Source organism: Leguminivora glycinivorella, chromosome 3 (assembly GCF_023078275.1).
Source record: "Leguminivora glycinivorella isolate SPB_JAAS2020 chromosome 3, LegGlyc_1.1, whole genome shotgun sequence".
Taxonomy (NCBI): domain Eukaryota; kingdom Metazoa; phylum Arthropoda; class Insecta; order Lepidoptera; family Tortricidae; genus Leguminivora; species Leguminivora glycinivorella.
In genome coordinates, this window is record NC_062973.1 from 24,698,707 (window position 1) to 24,717,966 (window position 19,260).

Sequence of the window (19,260 nt, forward strand, 5' to 3'; positions counted from 1 at the left end):
TATATCTACTAAAACATGGAAAAATTAGTATCCGCAATTCGGACCGATGAATTACAATCTTTAACGGCACTTCATGCCAAAAATGTCGGAACCGCCGGTTTCGGCAGTTCGATGGTGCCTTGTGGTTAACTATGAGGGTGCCATCTATTTTTGTTCGCTTTATATCGTTTCTTAGCCCTAATAACTCCCTTCAATCATTCAAAACCTGGGCCAGCGCATCAACCTTACATTTAATAGACATCATATCGTATCGCAGCAAATGTCTATGGAACTTCCTTACAATCTATTTTTGACCGCTTTAGCCTTGACAGACGGTTTGGTGCAACCAGTCCTATGTCTCAGCGGGTCCAAGCACGGCAGGTCACTATTGAAACACTCCGTCCTATGTAACAGTTATAACGGCACTTTAACTTTAACCGCCGGTTTAGGCGGAGGTTTGTGGTTAACTATGACAGGAACTATTTTTGTTCGCTTTATCACTTAGCCCTATAACTCCCTTAATCATTCAGTCCTAAGTCTCAGCGGGTCCAAGCACGGCAGGTCACTGTTGAAACACTCCGTCCTATGGAACAGTTATAACGGCACTTCTTTAACTTTAACCGCCGGTTTAGGCGGAGGTTTGTGGTTAACTATGACGGGAACTATTTTTGTTCGCTTTATCACTTAGCCCTATAACTCCCTTAATCATTCAGTCCTAAGTCTCAGCGGGTCCAAGCACGGCAGGTCACTATTGAAACACTCCGTCTTGTGGAACAGTTTTAACGGCACTTCTTTAACTTTAACCGCTGGTTTAGGCGGAGGTTTATGGTTAACTATGACGGGGACTATTTTCCGCCGTCCGATTTGCTCGGATCCGGCCTCTGCGGCCTCCAGGGCCGTTTCTACGTCGATGAGCGCGTGGTTGCGGCATTCTAGGAGAGCTGCCAGCTGGAAAGACACGTTTTTTTTAATACATTATGACAGTGTTCGCTGAGAGAAAATACAACCAGTTTTCATGTTCGTTCAACAAGTTTTTTGGTTAAAACAGCGCCTACGTGCTCTTTGGTTCAAACAACAAGCTACTTGTCATTTGAATCGGCAATATATTTGAATCAACAAGTCGATTTTATAAAAAAACCTGACACATATTGTTTTAAACATACGTTTGGCTGATTCAAACGGATAAACCGCAACAAGTCGAACTTGTTAAATTCACAATTTGCATTGTGTTGTGATTTTCTCTCAGTGTAATGGCACAGTATAATAAAGAGTACTATCGTACAGTATGGCCACTCCCGCTCCCCGGTGAAAGTGCCGCCCACCCCCTCTCGGTTACCTCACAGTTACCGCCTGTCAAAAACGCGAACAGTCGACCTGTCATATCTCACTCATACAAGCATGACGCGTTCACGTACACGAACTTAGAATGTGTGCTAGTAACGCGCCTCTTTCATTTATCACCTTGAGTATCCTCTGCAGCGGCGCCTTGACCCTCGGCGGCGCGTCGGCCAGCTCGCGCGCCAGCGCCGCGGCGGCGGGCGGCAGCTGCGCGCGCAGCAAGCCCAGCGCCGCGAGGGAACGAGCGATGTCCGCGCCCTCCGCCACGCCCTCTGATCCTGAGTCGGAGCCCGAGCCCGTGGCGTAGCCGCGCTGCTCCAGCGCCCACTCGCTCGAGTACGAGGACATGCTGTTGGGAGTGAGCTATTTTTTAGTAAGAGTGGGAGCTGCGCTCTCAGCGAGCCTAAGGCCGTTTTCACATTATCCGATCCGATATCGGATGTTGGAAGGATTTCAATAGAAAAAATCCAAGATGGCGCCTGTAATATATGGGATATCGGTCCGACATCCGATATCGGATCGGATAATGTGAAAACGCACTAATGCGGCGAGAGACCGCGCCTTCCGCCACGCCTTCTGACCCAGAGTCTAAACCGGTGGCGTAACCGCGCCCATTCGCTGGAGTATGAGGACATGGTTTTTGGAGTCGAGTTATTTCTTTATAATTATAGGAAACTTTAAAAAAAAAACACAAAAATAAGACGACACGACGCACGCGTGTTCAATTTCATTAATCTGTTTACTATACTACAATCATACTTCTTATTTTCTTATTTATACATACTGAATTAACAGATGACTGTAATTAATAAAAAGGCAATTGGACGCGCTATGACGCGTGAGTCCATACTTGAAGTTACTACTTATAGTAGTTAGTTATATGTAAAGAAAAAATAAGAAGAGAAACAAGCTGTGCTAGACAGTCTATAATTATATCTGGAATACAGAACCAAAATGAAATCTAGTCTGGAAATATTTTATTCGGCTGCAGTGGACTGCGCAAGTGTAGGGCGCGACAGCTGAAGTGGCCATATCGTCCCGGATCTGACTTGAATCAGCCTTCATTACTGTAAGAACACTCTTGCACACTTAGACCGTCTTCAGTCTTCACATTATCCGATCCGATATCGGATGTCGGAAGGATTTCAATAGAAAAAATCCAAAATGGCGCCTGTAATGTATGGGATATCAATCCGACATCCGATATCGGATCGGATAATGTGAAAACGCACTTACTCTCGATCATAACCTGTGGAACCCAGGTGTAGAGCGCGATAGCTGTAGCGACCTCACATCGCCGATTCCACTTCGCAGAATCCGCGACCATTACTGCGAATAAAATTTTGAAAAAACCCCCGACCGCGACCTAGTGGACCGATTTTCATGAAACATGGCTAAGACCACTCCCGATTAACACAGCTTTCAAATGATAAAAACTAAATCGAAATCGGTTCATCCGTTCCGGAGCTACGATGCCACAGACAGACACACACACAGACAGACAAACAGACAGACATACAGACACGTCAAACTTATAACACTCCGTCGTTTTTGCGTCGGGGGTTAAAAACGCGCTCTCACTTACCTCGACCGGGTCGCGGCTGCGGCGGCGTATGCTATAGCAGGTTCCGCAAGTGCAGAGGGCGACAGCTGTATCGGATTTGGGGGCGACGTTTGAATCCTTGTGTATTAGTATAAGAAAGTATGAATAACTCACTCTCGGTGAGCGTCCTGTGCGGGCGGCGGCGGGCGCGGGTGCCGCAGCGGGCTGCGCAGGTGCAGCGCCAGCGCCGCCGCGTGCGCCGCCGGCAGCCGCGGCGGCCGCATCAGCGCCGACAGCACCACGCCCGAGTCCGGCTCCATTACTAATGGGAAACGCTCTAATTATACATATATATTACATTATAATAGTAATTAGTTTTACGGCACATTCTTAACGGCACGTTCGCACTTTATAACACTATACTTACACTTCTTGTTTGTCATTAATTATAATTGTATGTATTATTTCTTTATATATACTAGTATATTGTTTTCTCACCTTACTTCAAAATTAACCTATTTCTTCATTTATACACATTTCTTTATTTAACTGTAACGTGATCTGGGTACCGGCAGAATATCAGTGCCTCACTCGAAAGGGTGAAGCGTATAGCTGAGTCGGAACCCTGTTGTTTTTGCTGCAATGCACGCAGTGTAGGTAAGCATTTTTTTTTTGCATGTCATGTACGTAATTTTAAGTCAATTGTATGTTTGATTTATTTTTTCTTCCTGTTCTTCTGTGTTGCATTTGGAATTGTGTGTTATTGCAGCATTCAAATAAAGCTTCTATCTATCCATCTATCTATCTATCATTATACCAAAGAGGATCGAGTACTATAGAGAGTTACTGTCGAAGTAGCGGTGTAGTATGTTGTGCGAAAAGGGTTTCCTTCGGAAACATACGTATTTGTCATGCTAGTTCAATCAATGTCAGTACATCTTGTACTGACACTGACTGAAATAGCATGACACGCTCGTACGTTTCCGTAACAACTCGAAGGCAAATCTTTTCGCACTACATCTGTAATATGTGTAATCACAGTGCATAGACTGCTATCTCTTGACACAGGCTTAAAACTTTTGAACCTCAGTTTTGACAATTTGGCCCATATTATTAGCTTGATATGTGTTAAAATGTCAAATAATTATATTAGAGCCATCTAGTGAGTGTACCCCAAAGGTGTAATGCCATCTAGGCCACCGTACCTTTTTCTGTATGGTCCGAAAACTGAAGATTACGTTTTTTTCTTAAACTTCTATCGGTTGCTATAAAAACCCTAGTTATACTACCGCCACCCCTAGTCTTTGCTACGTAGTAAACACTCTAAATTCAACATTATTACAAAAAATTATACAAAATTGGCATTTGTAGTGTTGTCCAGAAAAACTGGTAAAGGCTCACTTTGCTATTTGAAGACAGATAAGCTACAGCGGGACAAATCTCGACTGGTGAGCAGTATGATAGATATACTGCAGAGACCGTCCGCGGATACCTTACTATCCCAAGGCGGGGAGAAACAGTTGATTAAAGTGAATATTATAAATGGGAAAGTGTGTGTGTCTGTTTGTTTGTCCGTCTTTGACGGCAAAACGGAGCGACGAATTGACGTGATTTTAAGTGGAGATAGTTGAAGGGATGGAAAGTGACATAGGCTACATTTTGTCTCTTTCTAACGCGAGCGAAGCCGCGGTCAAAAGCTAGTTAGAATAGAATAGAATAATTTATTTACCAAGAAAAGGAATAGCTACAATCTTATTATTTACTGTGACTTCCAAACTAGGCAAAGACTGTATCGCGGAAGTCCGGTTACTTAAGACAGTTTAACAAAGATGATTCGGCTATTGACATACATTAAAAAGGAAAATCACAAACGAAATGCTAAATGTAACAAAAATCTAACAATTTGGGATTATACAATTTTATAAAAGCTAATTAATACATTTTTAGTATGATTTCTTAACTAAAGGCTACACTTTCTAAGCATGCACTATAATAATTAATGATTGTTGATTTTGTGTACATGTGCAGTGTATTAGTGTGAGTGTAAAAGAAAAGAACAGAAACAGAAGGATACTAGGTAATCAAGTTAACTTATATTCTCTAAGGTTACGTTCTAGTATGATAGAAACTTACGCGTAGTCTTCATGGCTATCAGGATGGCGACGACGACGAAGTGTATGTTGGGCAGCGTAGGGCCGTCCGCGAATAAGAACCCCCACAGCGCCGGCAGCTCTGCTCGGGGGAACTCGCGCCCGAACAGGAGCCGGAGCCATCGACTAGAAGCGAAATATAACGAACGATAAACGAAAGTGGGCGACCGGTCTGGTCGTTTTTTTTAGCATTAGAGAGACCTGTCAAGAACGAGATATAAGGTTTTTTATCGGGCACATTCTGCGGATCGAACAGTGAATAAGAGTTAATAAATATCTCTTATTTATTATCATGTTTTATTAACACATACGTTGTGAACAGATAAGAAACATAACTTTGGTTAGTTTATATTGTAAGATGGAAAGCTAAGAATTTTAAAAAATTGTGTGTGCAATTTTTCATGGAAAGGTTGTACATTAAAAAACCTAAAGCGGCAGAGTTCTCACACTATGCTCTATTTTTAAACGTCACTGTCACTATCTACATACAGCATGTGCATAAGTACCGAGAAATCAGTGGTATCGGCCGAAATCGAAGAAGGAATGTTTACGACCACTGCTTCTTCGTTTACCCGTTTGACAGATAATTCTAATCTTAAAAGAAACGGAGTATAGTTGGTAGTGACCCTGCCTGCTAAGCCGCGGTCCCTGGTTCGGATCCCGGTAAGGGCATTTATTTGTGTGATGAACACATATATTTGTTCCTGAGTCATGGATGTTTTCTATGTATATAAGTATGTATATCGTCATCTAGCACCCATAGTACAAGCTTTGCTTAGTTTGGGGCTAGGTTGATCTGTGTAAGGTGTCCCCCAATATTTATTTATTTATTTATTTTATTTATTTATTAAGTTAGGCAGCAATATAGAAAAAACCTTATTGATAAAATTTTCTGCATTATTATGTTGTCTTGTCACCTTATCTTAGCTCATTAAGGGCCAGTTGCATCAACCACGAATGATATTCCGCTTTGTGTGGTAGGGCACAGCACAGCGGATATCGTCTCGCTCGAATCTAGAGCAGAGCCCAACTGGCGCCTTACAGAAGACCGCAGCCAAATAGCACTAGACCCTACTCATTGTTGTGTTCCTGCCGGTGAGTAAGGCTGCCGGTTCAACGAGGGTGCGGTGTGCTGATGACGGGAGGACTTACGGAACTAACTTGTTCCGTCTATTGTCCGTCGTAGAACTTGCCCATACAAAACACAGAAAAGGGAATGTACAAGTTTCTAATGGGGTGGCAAATGTGACACTATTTGAGTTGCATGCCATAGGTTACGGTGACCGCTTTACATCAGGCGGGCCGTATGCTTGTTTGCCACCGACGTAGTATTAAAAAAAAAAAACCACATTTGACACATTATCGTCACGAAGCAGACGTCTATGGAACCTCCCGTACAATAAAATTTAACGAACACTTTAACGGTGACATACGGTTTGATGCAACCGGCCCTCAGTCGCCCCAAATAGGCATATTATTTTGTTTGACAATTTATAATTTGCCTATGCCTCGAAGTTAAAAACTATAAGGAAATATTACTAATGTAATGTTATTATGGTAGCTGTTTCAAAATGGTGATCTCACAGTTCACAGCCATTAGTAAGTATATCGTCGCCTAGCACCCATAGTACAAGCTTTGATTAGTTTGGGGCTAGGTTGATTTGTGTCAGGTGTCCCCTATATTTATTTATTTACCATTGTGTATATTGCGTTGTACTAGCAGTTTTTGGGCACTCATGTAACATAACGGCCCAGCCACGACATTGGTCTAAGCGCGACAGCGGCGAGCGGCAGCCATACGTGCGAATGAAAAGTCCCATCGCAGTGTCTCGCTCCAATGTATGGCCGCCGCTCACCGCTGTCGCGCTTAGACCAATATCGGGACTGGGCCGTAAGTATAAACGAAGAAAATTATACTAATCACTTTCTTTTGGCTTATAGCACCAGCGTAACTCATTGTACAGTTTTCAAAATTGAAAATTATGTGCCAAGACAACAATTAGTAATTACAGGCTAATAAAAAGGAAGTTCGAATTAAACTTACATTCCAAACAGTTCCATGGAGATATTGCACTGCGCTAAATGCGTGGCCAGCTCGTTGTCTAGCGGCGTCAAACATTCTTCTCGTACCTTGTCGAGATATCTTACTACTTCGTTAGGGTTCTAAAATTTCAAAAAAATTATATTAATGAAAATGAACGACTGGTGCTAGAAGGAAACAGCAAATATGTTTAAGATTAAAGCAAATAATACACAGTAAATAATTGTTGTTTATTTATGTTTTAGAAGAAGTTGAAATAGGAGATCAAATAGTACTGTTTAGGCAAAACACTAATTAATACTTGTACAACTAATTCAATTAGTGTAGTAATTAAAATCCCAAAAGTTAACTGGAAAAAATCCCTTGAAGGGATAAGTTAGCTTTTGTACTGTCTATCCTGTGTGATATTTATATTTTGTACAATAAAGATTTTTATTAGTAGTAGTTTAATTTATTTATACACACACATACAATAGGGATGACAAGTACATAGAAAAATGGCATTCTGTTTAGTCCGTCAGTTAGATCGTCAAAAATTACTGAACACATATTTTTCGCTTTTTCTAATTAATGAAAAAATACAAAGATATAGACATAGAGCATCAAAGTTCCGGAGTGGGGGCTTGTGACGTCACTTCTAAGTAAAAATTGTACCTAGGCGTGACGTGACGCAAAACTTCAACGCTCTGTACCGTCGTCATTTTTCGTTTACGAGAAAAAAGAAAAAATACGTGTCTAAAATTCTTTGATAATCTAACTGACGGACTAATTTTAGTCGTCTCGTCTATATATTTCATTTGTACTTGTGTAAACAAGGATTTAAGGTTATTAAACTATATCATGCTCAGTCACTACTTGTAATGAAATGACTGAGTTGGTTAAGTAGTGATTAGAACTCACGTGGATGACTTTAGAGACGGGCAGACGGCCGCAGGAGGAAGGCACCACGTCACCCGTCGTGTAGAACTTCTCCAGCCCCTTCATCACCGCACTGAACATCATGCTGACAAATGTTCGTAAACTTTTAATCAAATATAACAATTTCCATTCGATTGTACTTTAAAATTATTATTCATTCTATTTTTTTGAAGTGAAACTTCTAATGCGACTTCTAATTGCCGCTCACCAGTGTTTCCAACTCGAATTTTGAAATACCCCTTCCTATTTTCATTTTCACATTACGAAGTTTCACTTCTTCCGCGAGGTGGGACTCCACGCACAATTTTTTGTCAAAATGGTATTTAATTTAAACTTACTAGCTGTCATGTTCCAAATATTCTTCTTCTAGGATGTATGTTAATGTATTGCTGTAAATAAAATAAACAGGATTAAACACTTATAGAAGGCGCCACTATGGGAACAAATCAAATTATTTTAACAAATATTTTGATTTGTGTTTTTAAGTAGTCACACTACTATATATAAATAAAAAATCGAAATAAGATGTCATATATTAAAGAAAAATTACGGACGCCACCAGTGGCGAAGGCCGGATCCGGCCTATGACATCTTATTTCGATTTTTACTTATAGAAGGGTTCAAAAGGTCGAACTTCGAAATACAATGAATAATAATAATATGAGCAAACTTCGACTAGAAATAATTTATTCAGTTTAAGTATGTATTTTAAATACAAATGCTACTTGTTTTTTTTCTTGTGATATTGGGGACGCCTTACATATAATATTACCTTAGCACCGAACTAAGCAAAGCTTGTACTATGGGTGCTACGACGACATACATACTTAAATAGATAAATACATACGGATATACATAGAAAACATCCATGACTCAGGAACAAAGAACCAATATCTGTGCTCATCACACAAATAAATGCCCTCGTCATTCCAACCCAGGACCGCGGCTTAGCAGGCAGCGTCACTACCAACTGAGCCAGATCGGTCGTCAATATGCCCTCGCGATTAATCAACATTTTTTACCAACCCAGGACCGCGGAAGACTTAGCAAAGTGTCACCGGAGATGCAACACAAAACTACCCGATATTAATTTATATAAATGTTTATTATATTTATTTGTCTACCCCGAACATTTATATAAATTAATATCACTCCGGTGACCAACTTCCGACCACGCCAGATCGGTCGCGTTCGACCTCTTTAAATATTTACAAAGCGCGAGAACTTAAAGTGTTATATTGCAAACCGTCAATTTTATGTTATATTATATTACTATAGGTACATCTCAAGGTATAACGGACGGCAAGAGGATAAGCTTGGTCTAGAAATAAGTGTATAACCTTCATTAGATGAAACGTTTCAGCCACAGTAAACAAAATACGCGTTTTGCGGTGAAGAATCACTATCCAATACATTTCGCACTGCGGTATCCGTACGGAACCCGATACACGGCAATGTATTTCCTACACAGGAGCACTAATAATTACATATAGGCTATCAAATCAGCTTAAGAACTGTCAAAACGAATTCGAACGACTCGCTAATATGGAATTAATATGAAATCAAATTGAGTGACGTCACGGTCAATTCAGTTACTTTATATATTTCTACCCGACTTATTAAATAGAAATTGGTTTTAAAAATAACATCTGTTCACGTTTTTCTTATAATTATCTGATGCTTTATTTCGTGCAAACTTAAGTTTAAATACGTTTACAATATTTATAAAAATGAATATTTTTATAGCCTATTGCCTGTACTTTCTGCCTCTGGCCTGGCGTAAGACCAATTTGATGTCTTTCATTCATAATATTCATATTTTTTGTACCGGTATTTTCTCGAGGCCCACAGCAATTATTCCGATTTTGAAATCGGAACTTTCAAAACTCGAATATAATTTGTACGTGTACAAGTACACCAGGAATTACCAGGATTATCATTGAAAAATGAACTCCCGACACAAAAACGACGGGGCGTTTTAAGTTTGACGTGTCTGGTTGTCTGTGTATGTGTCTGTATGTGGCAATTAGTCGGAAGTGTTCTTAGCCATGTTTGATGAAAATCGGTCCACTATGTTGGGGGATTTCCATATTCGACTGAATGTTTTTTTTTATTCACACTTCTAAATACATACCTAATGTCTCTCGGCGCGTGCGTCCTGTCTCTATGCAGCTCCAGTAACAGAGGCGCCAGCACCTCATGCACGCCTTGCCGGTACCACCGTATAAAACCAGCAATAATTCTTCTAACAAATTTTGCGTCGCGCGATTTGTCCTTGAGTAGCGCTCGCACGCAGCGAGGTGCAGCGAGTACATGCGGAACCGGAGGATGCCGGTCGCGTCAGTACAGTACCGGCCGCGCCGCGCTGTCTTTTCGCGCGCGGCGCGTGCGAGAGAGCCAAATACCGAATCGTTCTTATACTGTGCCGGAACCCTATGTAAGCGTGGGAGCGCGCCCGAAGAACAATACTTGCACCTGAATTATGTAATCCATTACATAATAGTATTGAATACATACCTAATATCTCTCGGCGCGTGCGTCCTGTCCCTATGCAGCTCCAGTAACAGAGGGGCCAGCACCTCGTGCATGCCTTGCCGGTACCCCACGTACGCGTGAGAACGCGCCCAGAAGAACAATACTTGCACCTGGATTTAATAAAAGGTTGTTTATAATGTGAAACTTATTGGCAAAGTGCGATAGTGAAGAGAGAAGAGCCGCTGGTTGTGACAAACGTTGCAAAAGTGCATGGTGAAATTATGAATGAATTTATTGAAAATTCGACATGCACTTTCGTAGCTCACTGTACATAATATAATGGATGACGCACATTAATGCTACTTGTGGCATCTGTTGGAACTAATTTACTTTCATTTTATTTCGTAGAAAATGCAGCAAGTAAGGATAGACCCAGAGAATAAAATGTCATTTTTATTAGGGTTCCGTGAGTCATGTGACGATTTTGGCTATGATGGAACAATAATAGTATAATACGCCAATGCTCTGTCCTATAATTTCCGTCCGTCCATCAAGTTTTAATAAATTTAGTAACATTTTGAATGTTATATTATAACATAACAAACATGGTATACAACAAATCATAAGACACTGTTTTAATCACGTCTGTAAAACTTACAGTTTGTGCAAAAAAAAATAAAAAATACAAAAATGTTTTATAGGGGTACCACCACTTTTACATGTCAACATTACAGAGTATTCATTAAAGTTAAACAAATGAAATTAATAGATATATTAACTAAAAAGGTATTAATCAAAAGAATAAAGTAGCTTCCTAATATAGTTTTTGATAAAGTCTTAAATATTTTTACTAAATAATCAATACATAAAGAAAAAAAAGTGCAAACAGATACAAAGATAAAATTCTAAATACTTAATAGTTGTAATAAGATATATTTTGAAAAATGTTATATTATAACATAACAAATGTATAGGTATCCAACAAATCATAAAACTGTATTTAAAAGTAAAAACTGTCAATAATACAAAAAAATGATGACTTGAAAATGAACAGAAACTTGATACAAACGAAGCCTCTTAAAAAGTTGTAAAGGAGCATATCACGCTGGTAACATTTCCTATTGCCATCGCTCGTTGACTTACCATCATGTCCTGTACATCTTTGTCTCTGAAGTAGAGCTCGTCAGGAAAAGTCCTGACTACATCTTGCAGTATCAACGCCTTCAGTTCGTTGTCACAGAAATGCTGGTTCCATGCGCTCTGGAAATTGGAATAGATAGTTTTTTATTAAACCTTTTGAATTCTCTCTTTTTAACCCCCGCCATGACTGTAATTCAAAGTTGTCTTGTTTGTCTGTGGCATCGTAGCTCCCGAACGGATGAACTTTGGAAGTTTTTGGATATGGTTCCGTCAGGGTTTAACGAATATCGGCAAATAAACCTTTTTGCCATTGTACAAAGAATTGTTTTTGACAATCATGTAGATCATTAAAAGTAACATGAATATGTGTTTTTTAATGAATATCGGCAATAAACCTTAAAAACAATCATTAAGGCAGTTTTTTTACAATTAGTTTTATGGTTATATTAATTAGTTTTAGGTTCTTGATCCTAAATTCTAATAAGAATTAAGTTTATTCTGGTTTAACACAAAACAGGATTAATTATAATTGTAATTACCTAATTTAATGAGGATAGTTTAATGATGTGTGCAAAAAAAGACGATTGGAACAACTGTGTATGGCCTGAATAAACGTTTGACGCTACTAATTTGCCAAATTATATTTGCAGATCTATGTTTTAGTCAATTGAACGGTTGACATCGTCATTGAGCGAATAAACCTCTTTTCTTCTTACTCTTGACGACTCTCTTTCAAAATTTTTGTTTCAAGTAAAAAAGCGCTGATGGCCTAGCGGTAAGAGCGTGCGACTTTCAATCCGGAGATCGCGGGTTCGAACGCCGGCTGATACCAATGAGTTTTTCGGAACTTATGTGCGAAATGTCATTTGATATTTGCCAGTCTCTTTTCGGTGAAGGAAAACATCGTGAGGAAACCGGACTAATCCCAATTATAAGGCCTAGTTACCCTTTGAGTTGGAAGGTCAAATGACAGTCGCTTTCGTAAAAACTAGTGCCTACGCCAAATTTTGGGATTAGTTATCAAAAACGGACCCCAGGCTCTCATGAGCCGTGGCAAATGCCGAGTTAACGCAAGGAGGATGATGATGATGATGAAGTAAGATAAGGAACATTGTCTTGTAAATCAATGAACAATAACTCACTTGTGTGCGTAAACGTAGTAAAATAAAATAGCATACCTCATCATTTTGCGACAGAGGATCATCGCCTATGACATTCCGAGGGTCCATTGACAGTTTTGACTTTATGTCATTGTAGAAATTCCTATGAGTTTTCAGGCTGAAATCAGATATGTATAATCAAAAATTATGTTATATTCAACTATCATAGGGAAGATAAAGTTTATTTATGTCATGAAATAAACTATGGAAACGGATTAAATCGCGTATAATGAATTTAAAATTCATCCCGAATTTATTTATGTTAAAATTAAAAAAATTAAAAAATTTGTTTAGTCCCTGTAAAGTCCACTACAAATAGACTTTTGCTTAGATGATTTATCTATGAAATCCCATCTCATGTCTATTAGTAATAACTTTCAAACATTTCAAAGGAACAATAATGAAATTTTAATGGAATAGGCTACTTTCCTGCTAGTCAAATCAGCTTCTTTTTAAGAACTGTCAAAACGATTTTGAAGGACTTGCTAACATGGAATTAATACGAAATCGAATTGAGTGACGTCACAGTCAACTGATTTACTTTATATATTTCTATCTGATTTATAAAATATAAATTGGAGTTAAAAACAACTTCTGTCCCTGTTTTTCTTATAATTATCTGATGCTTTATTTCGCGCATGGTATAAAATATTTTATTTACAGTATAGTTAAGTTGCCTATTATGATGCTTGCTCATTGGTTGTCATATACCTAGTGATGTGCAAGTTGCGGAAACTTTTTGCAAAAAAATCTTAAATTTCTTGAAAAATTCACAAAACTTTCACGAAAAATAAAGGGAATTTAAATTTATGAAATGGAAAGTTTCCGTCCATACAAAGTATGGAAAGTTTCTAAAGTTTTCCTATATGAAAACTTCAGAATTTTGGAAACTTTCCGTCGGCACATCAGTACATATACCTATGTCAGCGCTTACAAATGATCAGTTAACAATATGGTTTTTCACAGTTACCTGCTAACAATATCAGCATTAGGTGGTGGTAAGGCATTCAGCAGTATGGCCCACGCGGCTCCACGCTGGCAGTTGTAGACTGTTAAAGAATGCAGCTTATGTGACTGTTTCAATTTTAATAATCATCATTAAAAGATTTTTTTTATCCATACTAATATTATAAATGTGAAAGTATGTGTGTCTGTTTGTTTGTCCGTCTTTCACGGCAAAACGGAGCGACGAATTGACTTGATTTTTTAAGTGGAGATAGTTGAAGGGATAGAGAGTGAGATAGGCTACTTTTTATCTCTTTCTATGTTTGACATGTTTGAATTAGTTCATTATCCTTTTTTTAGAAATAGATAAATGAGAATAATAAAGTTATACAATGATTTATAATTGATGCTTATTTATTAAGGTTCTTTAAATTTAATAGTTATTTTATAAATAATCTCCATTGTAATTGTATTTCTCTCACATCATCAGAGATCAAACTCTTTGCATCATTTATTTAAACTTTATTGCACAACCAAAGAAACATGTACAAATGGCAGACTTAATGCCAAAAGGCATTCTTTACCAGTCAACCATTGACAGTCTACCAGTCATTATTCCTAATGAAATAAATTTAATTCATCCATAAAGATCAAACTAATGACACCCAATTGTCCAATATCTGTTTACGAATGATAGTTACTCAGTGCACAAGTTAAAATAAATTAATCACTATGAATTTCTTATCTATACTAATGCAATTACTAAATTTAGAAATAATTATCCCATGATAACTATTTCTTTATAAACAAATTAAAAGATAATTTGTGATTACAAGAATATAAAATAACAAGAGATGGTTCTTACGATGAGTAATAAATACAGTGACTAATAAAGAATTAGAGATAACAACATTGTTTATTGTGTTGTGTACACCTTATCCACACAAATATATGTAAGGGTATGGCATAATATTAGGATTATAACTTATAAGAAACTGCTCTTAATATTCGCATTACCTTTCTTGACCTGGGGTGAAGCAGTCATATCAAAGTTACTAAGAAAATCCTTAATAAAACAATTCTAGCAAGTCTTTACATAGATGAGCAGTAACAATTCAATAACACAGGTATATGATCATTTTTAAAGTCCCGTAAATAAATATTCTAAAGTGGTCACTCATCAAAAAAGTTTGAGAACCCGTGACGTAAAGGCTAGCTACCAAACTTGTACTAAACAAAGAAAAACAACTGATAACAAAAAAGATATGTTGTGTATTAGAACTTACTCGTAATCTGGGACCGTATTGTTACTCGGAGAGTGAGAGCCGTCACCGTTTATGAGATCCTAAAGCAAAATATATCACATTAGCATATAACAACAATAAATACTGCAATTATCAGTTGATTCGACCTTACCATCTTTCGTCCGGTACTTAGAACATTTTCACTTCCATCAAAATAATGGGTAAGAAATTTTAACTAAGAGAATAGAGCGAGGTTATAAATAACTTATATTTGAAATATCCCATTGGTTTCTTCAAAAATAATTAAGATTTGTTTCTTTTTAATGTATTTGATATTGCTTGACTTGCTTGACATTTGCTTGAGTGACAACTTGATATGACAGCAACTAATTTTTTTTTTTATTTATTGGGAGCATTGGCAACTTGGGACAGCAACTAAACTAGCAACTACAACTAGTGATGTAATAGTTAAAATAAACACTAATCGTAATTAACTTATCGATATGCATAATCGATTTATGTAAGTACATTTGTAAGGATTGCGGAACACAGTTTGACGGTTAAAGCTAGGAACACACTACGCGGACGTCCGTCGTGAATCGACTGCGGACGGGAATCTGGACAATGACATTACACATAACCGTGCAAACTATCGGTCGACGGACGCGGACGTGGCCTTGAGCGCACGGACGTCCGATCGAAATCTGGCTCTCTGGATGTTTTGTTCCGTGCACACTGATAGGTCGCGGTCGCGGTCGTTTTACGACGGACGTCCGCGTAGTATGTTCCTAGCTTGATGTGTAATTTCATTGTCCAGATTCCTGTCCGCGGTCGATTTACGACGGACGTCCGCGTAGTGTTTCTAGCTTAATTCAGCGTTCGGGAGCTACGATGCCACAGACAGACACACACATACAGACAGACAGACAGACACGTCTAACTTATATTATAAGTATTATAATACCCCATCGTTTTTGAGTCGGGGGAAAGAAAATTGTTGAGAGATTTTATACTATTTCGAAAGATACCTATAGAAATATTTTATATTCCGTATATTATTTTTATCTACGCGTATAATTGCTGCAAAAATGGCGGACATGGAGATTCGTCAGATTTGTTTCGTAATTTACAGTTTTCGTAAGTATATTTGGAACCTATACTGACAATACTATATAATATCACTACTTATTAAGTAAGAGAAAGTAAAGAAGTGTCAAGAAAAATATGGACGAAAGATCAATAATGGAACAAGAAATTTTCAATAGTTTTTAATGATAATTCTATTTTTATTTGTAAAAAGTGCATGCAAAAAATCCACACCGCTTTGAAAATAATCCGCAGAATAAAAAAAGACGAAAAAAACAGCGTCCAAACTCTTTGCAAAGTTGTCTCGGCGTCTCCGCCCAAAGATGGCCAACACTAGTTGCATCACAAAAACATAACAAAACGCAGAAACATTTCTCTCGTTTAATTACTTACGGAAATACTTATAATTTATAGTAGAAAATTACAATAATTTAAATAACTAAGATATTTATTCAAACATTTATTTTTCTGAATGACTCATAAGGGCTATTGTTTCTTACGATCGAGTTATTGTTTTGTACTGCGTTTTGTTCGCACTGCATCCAAACTACGTAACAAAGATCTATGGATGGCTATGGATCTCTTTCTCTCTATACGTATTTAGTTAACGAACGCGCTTTACGGAATTTTGTGATATATGCCGCCGAGATTATCTATCTGTTCTTTTTATTTTTATTGTAGTCGGCAGTGAAATGTTTCGAATGTGATGCCAGTTCTTTCGATCTCAGTCTCTAAGCTGCATAGGGGCGAATTAACCGTTACGATGGTTCCGTGCCGAGCGACATCGCAAGCGCCTTCGGAACTTCGATGACCGTCTGCGACATCGCGAGCCATGATCGCGAACCTGCCACTGCTGTTCGCCAACGGCAACCCGACGGGGCTGTCGACGGTGACGGCGGAGGAGCTGGAGCGGTTCATAACATTCATGGTGGCATGTTCATGGGGTCGGGACACGGCGAAGGATATCCGCCAGCCGCCGTGGTGGCCCGCGGACGTCGCGTTCTCGCACCCGTTCGTGCGACCGGCGGTCCTGCCTGACGATTGGGAAGGCAGGCTGAAGAACCTCGTGAAACGATGCTACGACTACCACAAGAGTGCGTTCCTGCTGGTGTTCTCCGCGCAGCTGGCACGATACCCGCGCCGCCGCCTGCGCTACGTGGACAACCGCGACCGCACCACCTCGCTGTACTACCGGCCCAACGGCCGCCTGCTCGTCACCTTCCGCAACGAGAACATGTTCTACGACCGCCCGAAGAACCTCGACTCAGCCGAGCCTCAGGTCAAATCCGATATCTATCTCTGTGATAATTGTGACAGTCATTTTGACAATGTTGAGATATTGAGAGCCCACGAGAGACTCTGCAACAATGAGGAGGTGCCGACTAGTTCTGAACCCACCGGAAGACTACCAGAATTTCTTTCCGCCCTAAAACTCAAACCACAGGATGAGAAATTGGAAACTACATCCAGAAATGTGGATGGGGATAGCCGTCAGAGAAATGCCAGATCAGCTGCAAATATTGACCGTGGACCTCCATACCCGTTTTCTTCCTTAGCCTACTTGAAAAATGCGAAAACGAATGTGAACTTAGATAAAAGCTACTCAAGAGAGAGGATTGAACGGTACTGCTGTACATCAACACCATTGAACAGCAAACCATCAGCTTTAAAGAGCAAAAACCAGCAGTTTCCGATCAGGTACAGACGGCCCATAGACTACTGGCAGAGGCGGCACGTTTTCCCCTACCAACGAAACAAGGATGTACTAGATCTGAAAGGACAGCTCTTGCTATTGAAATGTAAGCCGATCAGTGTAAACGTTGACAGGATGTCACTCGAGAGCATGAACGAGTACATTGACAATCTTCGGAAGGAGGCAGAGAGCAAAAAGCCTCAAACTGAGGACAAGGACATAGTGTTTGTGGATGAGGATGATCAGCCTGTAGATCCCCTGAAGCGTGATGAGAGTGAAGTTATCGATTTGTGTTCGGACGATGAGTCGCCGGTGAACGAGAATGTTGATCCGCGCGCGGGCGTGGCGTGCGTGGTTCGTGGAGGGGCGGTGCTCCGGCGCACGGCGGCGACAGCTGCGCCTCTGGTGCTGCCCGCGGCGCCTTGTGGCGCTCGCCAGCGGCCGCTGCCTCTCACTCTGCCAGCAGTCCTGAGTCCAACTCACCCGCATCCGCATCCTGTCATTCTCATCGCGCACACACTCAACAACATACAGACAATTTCCATCGATTGACTCATGTAATCGTTTATCCATAGTAGGTATAATTGCTATTATTTATTTCTTCTTAATTAAATCAAATAATGAACTGTGGCCATTTTCATTTCAGAAATCTCTATATATATTTAATATGATAAATCTTTAGGTGATATTTTGATACTGGTTTGATCTAAATTACCTATAGAAATCTTGGGTGTAGATTTAGACCTGGGAGGACTTTATGATTAATTATGACATGGTCAAGAGAGTTTCCAAGTGTTCCATTGCTATGTTACGCCAGAACCTTATCCAACAATTAAAAGGCTCAACCCCTGCTCCTAGAATCTGATCACAATTACATATAAGCACCCATGGCATAGGGATGGCACTGGAAAAAATCTTTCATGCTTACTTATTGCTTACTGTGTCTTTCTCTGCACACATTCTGCCTGGTTGCCTTTGGCATAGGCTATTGGTTATTACGAAATGCTTTTGCTTTTTATGGCAGATACATCAATGTGAAATGCCCTTTTAATGGATATTTAGAGTTTAATCAGTTAAACTTATATACTTGCAAAAGACGAGATGAAGCAGTCCCAAATCCCAAGCGATATAAGAGGGTAGGTATAAAAAATATAACTCCTAAGATGGCTTCGTCACTAACTTCACTTCAGTAGATCTCAACAAGATGGCGGATTAGGCGGCTGAATTATACCTACGTAGCTTATTCAGATATTATTTTAAGTTTCTGTAAATCAAAATAATGTAGTATTTGTTATATAATTTCGTAACAACTACTATTCTGCATGACGTAAGTATAAATGATTCTGAATTCCCTTTTTCAATAAATGAATTTATTGGCGGATCGGTTCAACAAAATGGTGCCAACCGTCAGTGACTCAGCCGTGTGTGGCTCGACTGGCGCGCGACCATCCTTTTAAAATGGAAAGGGCGGCATTATCCTCGTGTTCCATATTTAGAAACGTTGCATTTATTTTAAACTTTAACTCAACTGCGAAAGTTTATTAATTC

General features: G+C 39.3%; 2 protein-coding genes across 2 annotated transcripts; one reads left to right on the top strand and one right to left on the bottom strand.

Moving 5' to 3' along the window:
- Positions 1–297: 297 nt before the first annotated feature.
- LOC125224955 (TBC1 domain family member 5) lies at positions 298–14,734 on the bottom strand. The gene is made up of 12 exons (XM_048128474.1): positions 14,707–14,734; positions 13,715–13,793; positions 12,763–12,862; positions 11,588–11,704; positions 10,487–10,614; positions 8,308–8,358; positions 7,952–8,054; positions 7,055–7,173; positions 4,994–5,136; positions 3,035–3,182; positions 1,441–1,666; positions 298–927 (listed from the first exon to the last, which is right to left on the bottom strand). The coding sequence occupies exons 1-12, from the start codon at positions 14,732–14,734 to the stop codon at positions 685–687; spliced, it is 1,485 nt and encodes a 494-aa protein (XP_047984431.1). The 3' UTR covers positions 298–684.
- Positions 14,735–16,586: 1,852 nt separating this feature from the next.
- On the top strand, positions 16,587–18,338 carry LOC125242730. Its single transcript, XM_048151646.1, has one exon. It carries the CDS (start codon positions 16,852–16,854, stop codon positions 18,262–18,264), a length of 1,413 nt encoding a protein of 470 aa, XP_048007603.1. The 5' UTR covers positions 16,587–16,851; the 3' UTR covers positions 18,265–18,338.
- Positions 18,339–19,260: the final 922 nt, after the last annotated feature.